At 38.6% G+C, this 18722-nt stretch overlaps 1 protein-coding gene across 1 annotated transcript; it reads left to right on the top strand.

Annotated features, from left to right (window-relative positions):
- Positions 1 to 1962: 1962 nt before the first annotated feature.
- LOC139740151 (mesenchyme-specific cell surface glycoprotein-like) lies at positions 1963 to 17372 on the top strand. Its single transcript, XM_071650740.1, has 10 exons — positions 1963 to 2167; positions 6283 to 6495; positions 7001 to 7187; positions 8982 to 9126; positions 10969 to 11083; positions 12731 to 12910; positions 13289 to 13354; positions 13791 to 14044; positions 15714 to 15937; positions 17273 to 17372. The coding sequence occupies exons 1-10, from the start codon at positions 1963 to 1965 to the stop codon at positions 17370 to 17372; spliced, it is 1689 nt and encodes a 562-aa protein (XP_071506841.1).
- Positions 17373 to 18722: the final 1350 nt, after the last annotated feature.

Raw genomic sequence — 18722 nt, forward strand, 5'->3', positions numbered from 1 at the left:
CTTATCCAGAGTGTGTGCTTTCTTTCCAGTACCGGTATTATTATTTAGATAGGTTAGGGGAATCCCTTTGGATTGTGTGATACATCATTTTAAAGCTTACAGTCTGCTCTTTCAGAATCTGTCCTTAAAGGACAAGTCCACCTTCATGCACACGTGGATTCAGTGAATACAACAATATTAGTAGGACACATCACAGAAAGCTTGGAAAAAATCGTACAATCCGTTCAAAAGTTATGATTTTTTAAGGTATCTGCACAGTCGCGGCTGGATGAAAAGACTACCACAGTGTATGATGTCACATGTGCACATTCTAAGGAAAATGAAATGAGAATTTCACAAAACCATACTTTTTGAATAAAGTTCACATAGTTTCTTTGACTTGCTACTGACGTATGTCAAGGGTAATATTATTCCCCCTGCCTTCTGAAAGAGAAGTCGAGTATCCTTTTGTAAGCGAAAATAATTTATGTTGAATTTTCTTTATTCATTCTTTATATCGTTGTACACATGTGACATTACAAGGTATAGTAGTCTTCTCATCCAGCCTCGACTGCATGAGCAGAAACTTCAAAAATTCATAACTTTAGAACAGATTGTCCAATTTTCCTCAAACTCTCACTGATGTGTTCTACTATTGTTGCTGCATTCACTCAACCCACATGCTATATAGGTGACAAATCTTTGTCTGGCTACTTTTTTGTTGATCAATTATACCAACCCTGATGGAAATCTCTTCAAATTCATAAGTTCTGAAGTCTCCTTTAAGTTTAACCAAAATCTATATATGTAGTTGCCATGGCAACATACCACTTAACACTAATGAAAAGTATTTCAAACCTCTATACATCCCGTTGATCAGTTGCACCTATTCAAATGGAATCTCTTCCAAACTGGAAAATAGCCTCCTGTAACTAACTTCAATTAAAAACCCTAGTTTTGGGTTGCCATGGCAACGCACAAATCAACAATAATATTTGACCCCTGGTTTATACTCTTGGTACCTTCTATACAACGTTCATATCAAATTTTGTGAAAATTGAATCTTCCTACCTGGAGAAATAAACAAAAACATGATTTTTAGAAAAAGTTCATTGACCTTTGACCTTTGACCTTTGGAAAATTCACCCCAAATTCAATCAAAATATTTTACTTGTTCTCAATATTCTTCCTGCCAAGTTTTATCCAGATTGGATATTCCTGACCTCAGAAATAGCCAACAAACCTATTTCACAAATAAAGGTCATTGACCTTTGACCTCTGACCTCCTTCCCAGCATCAATTTTCTTGGAGCACCCTATTTTTTGAGAAGGTACATCATGAAGTACCTTTGGTGAAAAAATCATGCTTTTGTCCGCCGTGTCACGATAATTTCACTAAGCCACCCCACTAATAGAAGCATGCCCGAGTATACTCGGGACTCGTCCTCAACGGGTTAAGGCGCTAAATCCACTGAAATGATGGATTAAGCGCCTTTTGGAAGCTTGCTCTTCATTTTATCGATGAAAGTGTGTTATTCCAGACATAATTGTTCAGTTCAGAAAAATCCCACCAGGCTTCGCCTGGTAGTGATTCTGCCTGTCAGCAGTGACTAAGATGGACCTGGTACATGGGAAAGCAGCCAGGTGAAGATGGCCTATCTCTCATGGTACTGATCCCTGGACTGACGGTGGTTGGAAGCTAAGAAAGAAGGAACATGCCCATCACATGATCAGGATGTGACTAATTTTATTTATTTATTTCTATTACCTTTTATTTTTGTTGGTTTTGTTCTAGATTTTTTCATTTGTTTAGGCTCTGGTTCATTAACCTGCCATGCACCGCCCTTGACATTTTGATATAGGTTTTCTCCGGAGAGGATGGTATTATAAAAGTTAGGTGCGACGCCATAAGAGATGCATTATACCAGAGAGGTTTAAGGAGGCTCATTGTGACCACGCCTTCGTTATCCAGTAAAAAGCCACCATGCAGCTGACTGCGCCCATACTTTCCGTCATCTGTGCCCTGCTCGCCTGCCGGGCAGTAAGGGCAACGTACCGCTTAGAGCCCTTGTCGACAATCTACATACCCTACGACTATGACAACAATGACGACGGCCTCTACGACATCGACGCCGCTGCGGTGGAGCAGAGTGCCTATGATTCCGAGACTGGTTTGCTGTACGCCGCCGGTGAGTTCTATGCAATAATGAATCATTATATTTTGGCCATGGAACTGCTTTATTAACCATTTTGCAGATGAAACAAAAACCCAGCTTTAGTGCTTCAAAATAGTTTTAAAACGTGAGTCAGGCATTGTCAGGGATGGAAACAACAAAATGTGAAAATTTTAATCAGTCTGATCAATGTTGAGAATTGTTTAATATACAAAATGTGAACAATAGGTAAAATGAAATTGCTTCTAGACTACACCGTCCACAGTTATGGTTTAATGAGATAAATAGTGATATCTCCTTATATATTTTAGGCTTTATTGCAAAATTTTTATAAGGTAAGATGTTTTGTGGTAAAACTGAACTACCCATATGCATCAAATGTGCTAACTCAGACATTTTTAAATCACTGCACCCAATGGTAAGCTGTAGGCCTACCTTTAAACACCTGATGGAATGCGCAAGTTTTCGCCGAACAAGGGGTTCATAGAAAAAAAAAACCACTTCGTCACTGTGCCTATTTAGTGTGTGTGTTTGTTTGTTTGGTTTTTTTTTTCTCTCTCTCTCTCTCTCTACGATTATGATTATCTTACAGTCTTAGGCAAAACTGGAAAACGGAAGAGGGTATTGTTTATAAGCCAAGACCTACGCAAAGTTGTGACCAATGAGTCAGAATATGCACAAAAGGCTTTGCATAGACCTAGTGGCGAATCTGAACCCTTATATTGACCCTCTTTTGGGCTATACAGTACTCTGTTTTTTGCTTACATTTCATCAAGGCCAAAAAGTGTTGAAAAACTAGATTTACATCTTTGAATTTACACCTGTAAATATAAGATTTCAATCAAAGAAATAGAAAGTTTATACATGCATCTAGTCTATGATTTTTGTTTACTCCAGACATCATAATGTATTATTAAAAACTGAAATTGCATTTGTTTTCTTTGTCCTTTCATCAATAAGATTAAATAACCTTTGCCATAGGGGTAAAACCTTAGGGCATTGACAAAATAAAATGAGAGTTGTTTCTGGGTTTTGGTGACACAATGAGCAATTAGGGTTGTCTTTTTTTCTTAATTTTATGTAAAAATGCATTCAGACGTAGGGCCTATTGTCTCATGAAAAATAGAAAAATAGAAAGAAGTTGAGTCTCAATTGAACAATTGATTTTCTTTTATGAAGAGAGGACCAAGTTAACATCTCGTTATCTACTTCCAACACTTCATTCCATAACCCTACCTTTTTCACATGAGTGTTCCTGAGAACTTCTGAACATTGAACTAAAAAAACAATCTTATAGGTTTTCATCCACTGTATTTGATACATCAAACCATCTGAGGTATATATCATTAATCAAAGAGTTATATTTTCTTCTATCTCTTATTGATATATCAAATTCAATGACAGGTCCTCAAAGGTTTTTACAATAGTATTACAAACTCTTAAATTAGCTAATTAGTTCACCCTCAAACTAAAAGACAAATGTTATCCGACGAATTTGTTTGAAAAATTCATGAAATTGTGCGAACAAAGACGAATCTGATTCTTACATTCTCCAGTCGATTGGCGGCGAGAACGAATTTCAGTGACAATCGACGATCTTGAATGCGATGTCTTTGAAAATGGTTGACGAAAAACGAATTACAATGACTACTGACTAAACTGAAGTTAGGATTTACATTCTGTGAGATTCTCGGGACGGATTTGAATGAAAAATCTTTGAAATTGAATTCTAAAAGTGCGAAATTGGACGGGAAATGCACGCTAAAAAATGAAAGCCAAACGTAAATTTCACCCACAAATATGACCCTAACCCCCTACCCTAATCCTCACATCAAACTAAACCTAAAACCCTATATCACAACTCTCTAATTCCTTATACCCTAAGTCCACATAAGAAAATGTGACCGGAGCAAAAATGTCACAGGAGGTATTGTCTTGTGACCATATATCACACACACACACACACACACACACACACACGCACTTTTTTTTTTGTTTTTCAACGATGTTTATTCTGTTCCATTCAAGTAATAGAAAAAAATAACAATTTTCATTTGCTACAATTGAAATGACTAAAATATACATTTGTGATCATAATAGCAAATTTGCTATTACACATCAACACACACACACACACACACACACACACACACACACACACACACACACACTAAAACACGCTCTCTGGGGTATCCCAGTTTGCGTAATCAATGACATTCTCAAACAGATTCATGAAAATGTTACTCTCATTGAAGGAGAGTTGAATGCAAGATCGTTCCATTAAAATGGATCCAGTCAAACTTTTTCTCATACATCTTCTTTCTCTTCTTCAGAAATGGTGAAAAGAAAAGAGAGAGAGACAGAGAGACAGAGAGAGAGAGAATGAAATGACGAACACAACAATAATAAAAGTGAATTTTTTGACATATGAAGAGTTTCATCTCAAAACGAGCTAAATCCATTCTTGTTAAAGGGTGTGTACAGTTCTGGTCGAGGTGAGTATTTAGCTTTTAACGTTTTGCGAGATATTCAGAAACCACTCTATTATGAGATGTCAAAGAGCATGCAATTCTAAGGGGTATCAAAAGTTTATTTGATGGAAATCGATTTCGAAATGGCTGCGATATCCAAAAACAAGGTCAAACAAAGAGATCCTAATAAAAGCGTGGCCTGTCGCCTTTTATCACTTTTTTGAATATCGCAGCCATTTGAAAACCAATTTTCAACAAATAAACGTTGAATCCTTTTTGAAATTACATGCTCTTTAACATTTCATAAGCGGTTTCTCATTATCTCACTTAGGAATGTTCAAAACATGAATACCCACCTCAACCAGTACTGTACAGTCCCTTTAAGTGTTGAGGTATTTGTGATTAAATCTGCTAAAAAACAATGAAAATACATTAATAAGAAAATACAGGATATTTATAATCATAACGTCTAGAACATTCCTTGTTATGTTACAAGTGAGGTATTCCTCAAAGGATTGATTTTGCTCTATGTGATGATGGACTTACTTTGAAATGTTTGAAAATGGCGCTTAGACCATTTTGCAATAAAACTCTTCATGATTATATACTTGTAGTTCGTGTTTCTCGACAACACAAACAGCTTTGCCATGTCGCCATTGTTTAGTATATGGTCGTCCAACCGACGTATAACTTTCTCAAATATCTATTAACGTACTATTATTTCCTTAATACATGTTATTGTGCATTGTTTTTATGGAATAGATTGCCATACCATTATAGCATGCCAAGATTACCAGAGACTTTTATTGTTAAAAGCAATGAACGTGCGTAAAAAAAAAGCAAATAAAAATACGCAATATATTCACGGCAAACACATGGCAAAGCTAGATATTTCAGAGCAATGAATTATAATAGAATATTCTTGAGCAAGATGTCTGTTTCCAAGGTAACTCAATCTTTTGAAGTGTATTTCTCATGTATAAGGTGAAAGGACAACTAGATATAGCTGTAGTGTTATCTACTCCGTACATGGTGCGCCACTGAAAACTTATAGCTACTAACACACTTCTCCATTCCTCTCGTCACTCTACACATTTAGTATTGATGTTGCTGTCATATAGCCCCTGCATAAGTACCTACAGCTCTTCAGAATAATGATGATAACAATAATAATTCAAATCTATAAAACACATAATAATTATCATAAATTCTCTATGCGCTTGACATAACATACCTCAATCATGATATAACATTATTCAGTACATCAATGTTTGAACACGGAAGTGTAATAGTTACTAACTTTCTCGGAAGAAGCAAAGGAACATAATGCTTCTATTTGAAAGGGTAATGAACTCCAGAGAGTAGGAGCTGATGATGTGAATGATCGGTTACCATGTGTGTTTGTGTGTTTACAGGATAGACTGACAAAAGATGCTGTGATAATGATCAAAGAGTTCATCTTAGAATGATGTGATGAATACGTTCTGTAATGTAGGAAAGCGAAAGATTATTCTGAGCTTTAAACACATAAGTATTTCAAATACACACGTTTTTTCAACCGACAACCAATGAAGTTTACGCAGAATTTGTCTCAGAAGAATTTTTGTGAGAAGAAAATTTTGTTCGTGGTTTTATTCATTGATATATATTCCTCAACAGGTGATAAGTATGTCCACATTCTGGACTTGACCAACCCCTCCAAACCCAGCATCATTTTCAAACACGAGTTGACCACTCGAGCCAACGATATCGAACTCTGCGGAGACTACGTCGCCTATGTCGTTGAGGGCGCTACATCACAGGACAATGGTTACGTGGTCGTGCATCAGAAGTACAGCGGCTACCACTGGCCCGAGTATCGAATAATTGAGGGTAGGCCTATAGAGACATTTACAGTACATTTGAAAGGCGATATATGAGATTATAAATGAAGTGATTATGTACTACGCAATGGAATTATCATTTTTATCTTACTTTTTTATCTCTATTTGTCAACAATTTACTTCCTTCCGATCGGCATAGTTTTGGCTACATTATTGTACTGTCACTGTCGTATTTGGTTGTTGCTGTTGTTTGATTGATTGTTTCTTTGTTGTAAGTTGGCGTATGAAGATAGTGATATGCATTTTCTGAATTAGCATTACTAGGTTTAATCTCTTTTCTCTGTAATATGACTATGCATACTTTTGAAAATTCTGTCATATTCGCATTCAAACGATGCTAACGCTTTTTTTTAGTATAAAAAGCGACAGAAATAAAAGATTATGACCAAAAAGCGAAAGCCGAAGAGACGATGTTTTCTACGATTTTGCTCACCAAGTCCTCTCTAATGTGTTGTGCATCACGTGTCTTGTTGCCATGGTGACGTAATATTTAGTTGGTAGCAAGCCAGACATGCTCAAGTTCAGCCACACCTGCGACCTGATCATCACGGCGAACGAAGGTGAAGCGGCTGAGATCGGTTCACAGTTCGTCAACCCCGAGGGTTCGATCTCCATTGTTCGTGACTTTACAACCATCCGCCCCGATGTCCAGACCATCGACTTTACGTCTTTCAATGCTTAGTGAGTATTGAATTAACAGTAAGTACGGTGTCGGGTTTGATTATTTGTCTTGCGTAAAACGCAACTAACAGAAAAATTCTACCGGAAGCGTGCCTGGCGTAGACGGTTCCATGGCATTTTGCTCCTGCTCCCATGAAGTATCTTATTGCTCCCATATTGCTCCCATGAAGTATCTGCACGCCAAGCCGAACATTAAATTCTATCTACAAACATAAGCCCAAACCCAATCCCAAAACGTTACCCTATCACAACCGTAACTCTAAAACTATGTCTTGGGCGCAAATAAGACCAGATTCTGAGCAACTGTCGCAGAAGCAAAATATGTCGTGTCACCGACGAAAACATAGTTCTTTCTCTTTGCCATTTTTTGTTCTCCCGAATTTCTTCGTTTTTGTCTACTTCCAATGCCTCCTCCTCCTCTGATTCTATAATCCTTCTTTTCTTTCTCCTTCTCTCTATAGAAGCATCGGAGTAAACAGCGTGTATATACGACTCTGTTCGTGTACTCACAGAGCGAGGCATCCTCTATATAGGTTCAGACAGATCTTGTCCATCATGTCACATCCTTGAACTAGATGCTTACAAACAATGTCCCTCTTGAACCGATATGAATGAATGGATACCTGCCAAAGCTAGTTTGATTGTAGTGGTTAGGTCATTTGAGAGATCAGTGCTAACCAACACTATCTAGCAAGATAAAGTATGATTGATTATGACTGTTTAACGTTAGTGTTACATATCATTACCCATATCAGACATCTGAGCTTTGCTTCTACGAAATAATTCCCCTCGTTTCGTATTAAAGATGATATTATACACATGGCCCGAATTCACGAAGGTGGTACAATCTTGTCCATTGTTTAAATCATGGACAAAGACCGTACTTTTTTATCTGTTTATGGGGCGCCAAGTGTCGTATGGCATATTTCGTTACGAAATCAGTTTAAGGAAAACAATCTGTCCAACATAAGTTTACCTCAGATATTTCTTTTATTGTACCAGTAACAGTGAGTCTATTCTCTTTCTCTTTTTTATATCCGTTCCTATGCATTCATACCGGCATATGCACCCAATCAATCGCAGTTTCAAACCAGGGAGCGTTGTATTGTTTTGTTATTGCATTTTCATCATGAAGTACAGTATGCTTGTGTCCACGATGGCGTGTGTTGTACCATAGTCTCATTTCCCCCTTTTTTTGTTCTTTTTCTTTTTTTTTTTCTTTTTCTTCTTTTTTTCCCCTTCCTAAGTTAATTTCATGTCAGTTGACATTGGTTTCTTTGACTTTGTGTACGTATTTTTTTGAGGGTCCCATACCCTACAAGCTTTGCTTTTTAAGTGGGACCCACCATTTCCATTCTAATCTTTGTATTAGGTATATACCTTAGAAACGAAATTCTGTTGTTACTCGTGACCACTTGTACGTTTTCTTTGAAATTGTTATAAATTTGTTCTGTAAATGTATTGTATATTTTTTTTCTGTTTATTCAATGGAAATGGAAATAAAATTGAATTGAATTGAATATTTTCGTCGACGAAATGATCATTTCGTTATGGAATGTTGTCATTTCGTCGACGAAATGACTGATTTCGTAACGAACTATAGAAATAGGCCATGCGACACTTGGCGCCCCATAAAAACTGCGATCTTTGTCCATATTTTAAACCATGGACAAAATTGTGCCACAAAAAGGTCAGAATCTATCATTCCGGTGAATCTTCTCGGTTTAGGATAGGATGGTAGTTCTAGTTGAAACAAACTAATTATTATAACATCTCATTTCAACACAATAATAGCGCCTCCTATTACGAGTGGCTTGGAGTACGCGCCCCTTACAAGGGTCAGCTGAACGGTGACGTCTACAACACCTTCTCCCAGAACTTGGAACCGGAGTATATCGCTATAGACGAAGAAGATCGGTACGCCTACATCTGTCTCCAGGTAACGTCCTCACACCTGTGGGAGCTTTCGCGACGTAGACGTTCAGAGGAGAGAGAAACAAACAAACAAACAAACAAACAACCTGGTCTGCGCATGCACAAATTTGCTTATAAAAATCGTCTGAGTTTGCATGGTTGGTTCAGGACTATTTTTGCGTCCCCTCAAATTCACACCGCAGAGAGCTGCTACTTGATGCAATGATCCTATAGAAGGCGTCATTTTACTGTGGCTGCATTCTCGCGTTATCTAAAGCTACTTTTGCAACACGACCCAGGGAGAGAAGAGAGCGGTCAACTCAATCGTTGTCTTAAACGTCCGCTTCACAAATCTGTAGCTCCCTAATAATCTTTAGCGATCTTTAGATCCGCGACGCTATAATGTTCACGACGCGCTTCCTCCAGGGCTGACAGCATACGTTCGCGTCCTAGCGATCTAGCTTCGCAGATAAGCTCGCCTGTAGCGATCTTTAGATCTAAGACACGAACGCTAAGACGACGCAGCCTCCCAGGTTGGACAATGGACCCAGCTTTCTCGCGCATGTACAGAACACTTCTTTCTTCTTTTTTCTTTTTCTTTTTTGCCTAAAAAGCGTCGTCTGAGGAAGGTACCATTTACCTACTCTAGCTACCACCACTGCCTTTACAGAGGGATCTAACATAAGGATTGGCCCATCATTACCACAAGTGGGTCTATACCTAGACAGAAAATCCGTCTGTCCGGAGGAGTCTTTTATTTTTATGACTTTATCGGCTCTCCTCCGTATAAGAGGGGATCGGTGAAGCCATAGACGCAGTCTCTGCGGAACTATCCCTGACGACCAGATACGGACCGATCTTTCGGTCAAGCCTATACCTATTGTTACGTCAGGGTCAAGTGATAAACCCGATGAGGACGGGCTGATATGGCTACAACACACTCGGGACTAATAATAGCCTTACCCGCAAGTATTTAGGGCCTACCGTGCCATTTCCTGTCTATAGGTATTTTTTTCACCAAAAAATGATATCTTACAGGGCCGACTTTATGGGGACAGGGACGTCGATACGTTTTCAGTGTAGACGGGGGACATTTTGCTGGCGCTTCTCTAACAAAATCTCCTGAAAATCAATAAAAAATAAATAAATGTAAAAGAATAAGAAAAAAAGAGAGAGAGAGGAAAAAAAAAAGAAGACGTTTCAGCATTTTCTGCTGTCAATCCCCTCCCAAAATCGCCCGACTTGCAACTTTAAAAAAATTCAGATCCTACTTTTTCCAGAAAGAAAAGGAGGGCCCTAGAAGGTAAGACCCTATATTTTCTGGGGAATGTGGAGGCGATCATTGGAAATGATCCGTGAAATTCAACCCTCAGGATCTCGGAGACCGTGTTTGTGTGAATTGTAATCAAGAAAAGTTAATTTGAATTGTCATGATCTGTCCATAATCAGATGTGATTCACTCTAAAAAAAAAAAAAAACGAGTCAGAACTGACCCGGAACTGGGTCCATTGGGGTCATACACCGTTCCGGGTCAAAAATGACTTGGAATTTGGTCATGAAGACCCCGAATGGGGTCACCCTGACCCAATTCATGACTCTGAATGGGTCATATCTGACCCCATTCCTTCTCATTTCTGACCCGGAACGGTGTATGACCCCAACGGACCCAGTTCCGGGTCAGTTCTGACTCGGATGTTTTAAGAGTGTTGCTTCTACATATTCGGGATGAATATCTATCATTAATTCTATATGATTACTGAGAAAAAAAAACTGCAGGTACCTTAGTTTGAAAGGCAAAATTATCATTAAAAAAAAGAAATCTTGTCTCTTTTGTCTCATGGAATGAAACAACATTCGCTGTTTTTAGGAAAACAACGCTATTGCCATGGTCGACATCCAAAGCAACGCCATCTTGGAGCTGCTTCCATTGGGCATAAAGGATTGGAGCAACCTCGACTTGGACGCCAGCGACAAAGACGGCAGTAAGGATGCCTCATTCTTGTTTCCATGACAACAAACTCAACCAACCAATCAACCAACCAATCAACCAACCAACCAACCAACCAACCAACCAAACAAACAAACAAACAAGCAAACAAACAAACAAACAAACAAACAAGCCTAGGGAAACTTTCATGAAGAAGATATGTCGCGTTTGTCTATTTCAATATTTCTTTGCTTTGTTTTGTTACTTGTTGTGGTGGTTGTCGGGTTTTTGTTTATTTGTTTGTTTGTTTGTTTGTTTGTTTTTCAAGGCAGTCGACTGCAGACTGTACACTGTTACACGTTGTGGCGACAATCAAAAGGTCATCATGAAAAACGTCAAGATGGTATTAAAGGACAAGCCCACCTTCATATACATGTGGATTGATTGAATGTAGCAATATTAGTAGAACACATCAGTGAAAATTCGGGAAAAATTGGACAATCCGTCCAAAAGTTGTGAAATTTTGAAGTATATATATCTGCGCAGTCACTGCTGGATGAGAAGACTACTACAGTGTATGATGTCACATGCGTAGAACGATATAAGGAAAATATAAAGAAAATTGATATTTTGAAAAAGTGCACATTTCCTCGAGTTGTCACTTTTTTAATGTTAAAGGGAATATTATTCCCCCTGCCTTCTGAAAGAGACAAGTCAAATGTTCTTTTATTTTGCCACAAAAGCGAAAATATGTTCAATGTTCTTTATATTTTCTTTATATCAGTGTACACATGTGACATCACAAGCTGTTATAGTAGTCTTCTCATCCAGCACCAACTGAGAAGAAACTTCCAAAATTCATAACTTCTGACTTTTACTGATGTGTTCTACTAATATTGTTGCATTCAATCAACCCACATGGCTATGAAGGTGGACTTGTCCTTTAATAATAATCATTCCGTGACTGCCTGATATTGCACCATATTTTTGTAGAGTCAAATCCAGCTATTTCTAGCTCTGTTAATAACGTATACATAATGTACTCTTATCACACTGTGACAGAAATAGAATTTTGATTCTTCGGGGGAAAAAAACAACACTATGTGCCATTCTGAAACTAGCGTGTGGGAATAAGTCTTCCCACGCTGCAGACACAAAAACAAAATGGCCTTCTGCCATCTCCTCCAGTTTTTATATCATTCTTGTTTTGTTTAGTCTTTGAATTCTTTATTTTTGTTGTTTTTTACTGGAAACTATCACTGCGCCAGTAATCAAACCTCGCCAAATAAAGCTAAAGGACACTTCATTGTCAATCGATATTACACCCCCGCACGAACAAGTACGAGGTTTTGCTTTTTTTTTTATTCATCTTGCCTTTAATAGCCATGTTTACATCACCAAGTTGTACTCTGTTTTAGTGAACAAAATAATCTCTGTAGGCGTTGCTTAACCATAGCCTTATCTTTCTTACCGTTCGATATTATTCCTCAGATGCGCATGACCTTCATTTTTGTAATTCGTGGTAACAAGGGAAGTACGTTCATTCATTTTCTATTTGAAACGATAATCAATTATTCTCTAACACTGTAACTGTTAGCTTGTTTGTTGTTTGTCTGTCTGTTTGTTTGTTTGTTTGTTTGTTTGTTTGTTTGTTTGTTTGTTTGTTTGTTTTGTTTTGTTTTGTTTGTTTTGTATCCCTTAGAAATCGCCACAAAGAGTTTCGACATCTACAGTCTGTACCAGCCGGACGCCATCAAACTTTACAGATCGCAAATGACTGGAAGAGACTATCTCATTACGGCCAATGAGGGCGACAAATTCGAATATACTCTGGGCAGTGATGACTGGGACGAGGTGAAGCGAGGGGAGGATCTTCATGACGGTAAGGCCATCGAACTCTTCATGGTAGAACCAAAGATCCCCCCCCCCCCCCATTGCCACCGGCATTTAAAGAGTTTATTCGCAGTCTTACAGAGATCAGGCGGTCGTAGGTTCGAATCCTACTCGAGTACGTGCGCCCATGATGTCTTTTATCATGGCTACTACTAACACACTGATCAATTTAGTGCTTATTTACGTCGATGTAGGGCAATTTGTCAATCAGTTGCAATTTTGAATATATTGGTAAACAAGTCTAATATACAGATGTTACCGTTGTATACATGTCTAGCATCCGCGTATAATGTCGGTAACGGTATTCGCTTACTCGTGAGGTTAGTAGCCTGACTTTTTATTCCATTTTGTTTTGTTTTCGCAACAGATGGCGATCTGTCAGACAAGATATCTTCCGATCTTGACGATGAAATGAATGATGACGACAAATTGGGTAAGACTATCAGTTGTTGATTGTTTTGTATGCTTTTTATTTTATAAGAATATGCCGATTATTTAGATAGTAAAAGTTAGTACAGCCTATTCATTGAGTTGATCACGCAGCGTACGATGATGTTAGTACTACCCGTATATACCTCTCATAGGCTCTTTATACCAAACTCACAGATCGTTATAATCATTCAGACTTTGGCTTGCTGTTGCATTAAACAAAATAGTGAAAGGTCTTTATTATTGAAATGAAACAAGAGTTCGCATGGCATTCGATGAAGGATGAGACACTGTTTGAAATATGACGTCACCTGTCAGCCTGATTGGCAGTTAGGAGAGATCTTTTGCCACGACTCAGTCCCAAACCTCGTGTTATCGAACAAGCAGTGACCATTTTTTCACTCTCATCACGAGATTGTATATACTACTGATGTCTGCAGGACGACTCCAGTTCAGTAAGTTCGATGGCCTGGACGACGACGGAAAGGTGGAGTATCCTCACTTCTTCGGTGCCCGTGGCGTGTCCGTGTTCCTCCCCGGCTCCCAGACCATGGAGTGCGTATGGGACAGTGGTGACGAGGTCGAGAGGATGATGGCAACCTACTACCCGGATGTCTTCAACGCCGACACCAAGCCGGACGAAGCCGATAAAGAGTGTCCCGAAGACCTGATGGACTCCCGCTCAGACAATCTGGTAAAACTGACGTCATAGTCAGATAGTGGCAATTGATTTCGTCCGAATTCGATCCGTGTCTGGATGGGGGCAGTGGGATGAAATGGGGGTAGGGGGTTAATAGAGGGCAATTCCGGACCAGGGTGAAAGTTATTCTGAATTAAAAGAAGAGTAAAATGTAGTAAACACAATAGTGACAATTTACTCAAAATCGGAATGGAAATTATGGAGGGTATCTGACTTTGAAAGCTTCGCTAATTTCACGAAACTGTTCTCAGACAGTCAATATAAATGAATTAGATGATAATGTTATCGCCCAACAACTTACCATATAGACAAGACACGATAAATTGTACGGAAAAAAAAAATCCTGACTCAAGATCCTGAAGTGGGGGCGCTGTGGCATATAGTGGATAAGACTCTCTTCTCCCAATCGGAGGACCCGAGTTCGATTCCCGCCAAGTGCTTACGTCCTTGGACAAGATGTGAAGAGTTTGTTCGCAAAAACCGATAAGTCCATTTTTGAAGATTTTGAAGTATGGTCTCTGTCATAAAGTACAAAATAATACCTTTAAAATGATATATTAGTCACTAAATATAAAGGTACATTTTTGAAGTTACGGTCAAAAGAAGCAAAAAATTAATATTATTCTCTTTATTTTTCTTGACCTTTAATCGCAAATATCTCCATTTGGCAAATATGGACTTATCGGTTTTTGCAAACAAACTCTTCATGTTTTTACCCACCATGTCCCTCTTGACCCAGGTGTATAAATGGGTACCTGGCAAAGCCAGGGTAATAATAATGGCAGGGCCCTCTGGTAGAGCAGTGGAAACACTGAAGAGGCTACCCTGGATAAATAAGGCTTTGTGATTATTATTATTTCAATTTTTTTTTTCTTCAAACGCAATTACGCCCCCCCCCCCCCCCCCCCGTTTCAAATCATATAATGTTTAAATATCTGCTGATCTTTATCTTGAAGTTATTCATCCAAGAATAACATTTTTTTTTTTGTAGGAGAAAATGGAGTTTTCGTCATTTTTTTTTCTTTTGTACACGATTACTGGATTAGTTGTGAGGTGAATACATGATTTCATTTTTATCTATTGTCCTTCAAAGCGGAATAATTTGGGTAACTTTGTTTGAGTAGGTGTAAAAATGACAATCTGCTTCCGAAGATTTTTATGCGATGGTTCCGAATAATTCTATTTCTCTCAATCAAATAATGTATACTCAGCCTCTAATTTGTCGCAGTTATTTTCAAGGATGCTTAAAATTCTCTGTAGAATCTGCATGTGGGAGCTATTCAACCTATTTATGGGACGCTGAACACGAATCTGCTTGTTGCATAAATGCATAAATTGCGTCTGCGGCCGTTGCCTTGGTAACGAATTATTCACTGAAAAAGGTTGTATTTCAATTCATACAAGTATCAAATTGTAAAATGACCAATTCTTTAGATTTCGAGTTACTTGTGCAGTTGCAATCAAAATCCTAACATTCTAAGGTCGAGAAAATGCTCGGAAATACCAATAACGCTTGAATTTCTAGAATTTTTAGTATTCTTGCAACTTGCAGTATTTTACACCATGTACCTAATTTAAAGCAGTATGGTAAAAGCAATGGTTATGACAATGATCATTGTCAGATCAACCGTGACTTCACACGATTGGACTAACAATTTAACAGGGCCCCGAGTGCGAGAGCATCGAAGTCGGCACCATCAACGGACAGGACTTTGCATTCTTCGGTGTCGATCGTTCCGCCGCCATCCTCATCTACCGAATCTACGACAGTTACTATGGTCCCACGCTCAGCTTCGAGTCCGTTTACCGCGCCGGTGGAACAAAGGACACTTTCGACGATCTCTTGGGGGCCCGAAACCTTGGAGACCTAGACCCGGAGGATCTTAAGTATGTTAGCGCCCTCTCTCGTTCGTAGGGTTTTTTTTTTTTTGTTTGTTTGTTTGTTTGTCTGTCTGTCTGTTTGGTTTCTTTCTTCTTTTTTTTCTTTTTTTGTTGTTAGTGTGTTGCGTGTGGGGGGGGGGGCATGGTTGGGTTGGTGTGGGTTAGGTGAAGGAGAGAGTTATTACTGCCATGTATACTTCGATGAGCGAGAAGTACGATTCAAGGTTTTAATTTGATTAGTAAAACGTCATTGTGAATTGCAACATTTAATTAAAACCTATAATTTATTACGCAGGTTCATGGCAAATGCGAGGGATAATAAATATCAAAGTACTTAACGCAATTCTGCAGGGACACTGTTATTGTAACACTTATCTTATGAATATACTTTGCCTTGAGGCCTTGAGAGTTTATTGGCTGAAACTAAGGGCAGAGGTGACTTCAAAATAGTACTTCATCAAGACGCAGCCCCGATGTGAAGAGTGCTTTTAGTCTGGAAGCTGGCTGCTGGTCAGTTTACCCCACCAAGCCCAGAAAGATTGACCCCGCAGAGTTACTGGGGCTACCTTCCTCATTGAATAAATAATAATAATGAATAGATGAAAAAATAAAAAATAAAAAATAAAAAATAATGCGCGTCAGCCTGACCCCTGAGGGTGGGTTCGTCCCCTAGGCCCCCCCCCCCTAAAAGGCCCCCCGGCGGGTGTAATTTATCCCATGGAGCCCATGGACCAAATTTGGTCTAAAAAACGTCCATTGGGTGTACATAATAAGAATGATAATATCTGTTTGAATGTGATCCTCTATGAATGAAAATATGACTTTTATGATGGTGCAAGGAAATAGCAAAAATTATAATAATAAAGATCAGATGATGAAACTAATAATGATACTTCCATAGGCCTAATACTATTTCTACTGCTGCTACTACTACTACTACTTCTACTACACTACTACCACCACCACTACTACCATTACTACTACTACTACTACCACTACTACTACTACTACTACTACTACTACTACTACTACTACTACTACTACTTTCTGCTTCTACTACTTCTGCTTCTTCTAATACTATTATAGTCGCAACAGTGGTAATAGCATAATCCTAACAGCTCATCAGAGATGCGAAGGAGAGCAAAAACAACAAACAAAACAAAATAAAACAAAGCAAAGCAAGAGAGAATAATGGTACGTCATTATAAACAAAGATGCGAGTGTAGCCATGTGATACACACCTTTTGCATCTTTCTTTCTTTCTTTCTTTCTTTCTTTCTTTCTTTCTTTCTTTCTTTCTTTCTTTCTTTCTTTCTTTCTTTCTTTCTTTCTTTCCCCTAGGTTCGTCTCGTCGACCGATTCGGCAACAGGCATCCCTCTCCTTATCGTCACCAGTACCGTGAGCGGCACCGTGTCCATCTACCATATCGTCGACAACTAGGGTCCTTACAGAGGAGATCACCGCGTTCCGCATTGCTCCCAGTCCACTTGCAGGGGACATATAACAGACATCTTTATCAACACGTCCATAAACAAATTAAAATCGCGATCCCTTCGCAAATCACAACCCTGTAGCTTTTTTTCTCTATAGGCCCTGTCCATTTATTGCTAATTTATTGAATCATAACTATGTAGCGTTTTGCCTCCGATAAATGTCATTTCCCAGTACGCAAGACGGCGTTTGACAAAATAATGTTCTGTCCAAACACAAGTGAAACCTTTGTCATTCAACGTTACTCTTGAGAGACCACGTAGACTATAAAGTTGTTTCGTATATTTCGTCAATAACTGTCATGATCACAAATACAAATTCGTGACTGTATACCAAAATAGTCTTGGCGAGTGCCCCAGAACAAACCATGCACGTCTACTCTTGGCGAAGGTTAGCAGTGGCGGATCCAGACTCGGAGAGGGGGCACCGGTCGCGCCTCCCTTTTTTATTTTTTATTTTTATTTTTTTTATTTTTATTTTTATTTTTATTTTATTTTTTTTTTATTTTTTTTTATTATTTTTTTTTTTTTTTTTTTGGGGGGGGGGTGGGGTTGGGGGTTAAAACAAAAGAAATCAAAAGAAAAAATGGGGGGGGGGGACTCGTGCGCCCCTTTAATTTTGTAAAGGCGCTTCCCCTTTGCGGAATTCCTGGATCCGCCCCTGGTTAGTACATAATTTGTGAATACACTGACTGAGTATACATGATGCAATGTGATACACATTATCAGATACAGTTTATCGCTTCCACGGAAAGGAAATAAATGTAAAAAATAAACCCTTCGTATTCGTGTCATCGTATAGTTGTATACGTCCATATTACCAAGGAAGCTCTTTGATTTACTTCGCTATACAAAAAAAAAAAATATGGAACATCATATTAATATTCCTGTGATCTATGACAGGCTTTGACAGTATGTGTGTGTGTGTGTGTGTGTGCATGTGTGCGTGTGTGTGTGTGTATCTGTGTGTGTATGTGTGTTAAACAAACTGTATATTCATTTATTCATTTATCTATAAGTATGTGTGTCTGTGTGTGTCCGTGTTTTTGCGTGTGTGTGTTTGTTGGACATAACTGATCTAAGTTAGTTCCATTCTTCTTTTCACAGGAACTATATGAATTCGGAGACAGGAGAAGGTAGGGCCATATTTTGCTGCTAAAATGCCAACTGTGATTAACAAAATAAAAATAAAAATATTTCAGAGTGGTGTCTTGATGGACAAAAATAAAGCAACCAGAGAAAGAGAGAGAGAGAGAGAGAGGAAAAGTAAAAGGATGTGAGCGTATCATTATATAATTCT

The sequence above is a fragment of the Diadema antillarum genome, unplaced genomic scaffold (genome assembly GCF_040938485.1).
Source record: "Diadema antillarum isolate AM-2024a unplaced genomic scaffold, OU_Dant_1.0 seq00000838_RagTag, whole genome shotgun sequence".
Classification (NCBI taxonomy): Eukaryota; Metazoa; Echinodermata; class Echinoidea; order Diadematoida; family Diadematidae; genus Diadema; species Diadema antillarum.

What these genes read in the sequence shown, in the direction of transcription:
- LOC139740151 (XM_071650740.1), top strand. Translation starts at nt 1,963, where the DNA reads ATGCAGCTGACTGCGCCCATACTTTCCGTCATCTGTGCCCTGCTCGCC. An exon ending in CGCCAGCGACAAAGACGGCA is followed by an intron (nt 11,084 to 12,730) that starts GTAAGGATGCCT and finishes TGTATCCCTTAG; the next exon opens with AAATCGCCACAAAGAGTTTC. An exon ending in GAATGATGACGACAAATTGG is followed by an intron (nt 13,355 to 13,790) that starts GTAAGACTATCA and finishes TGATGTCTGCAG; the next exon opens with GACGACTCCAGTTCAGTAAG.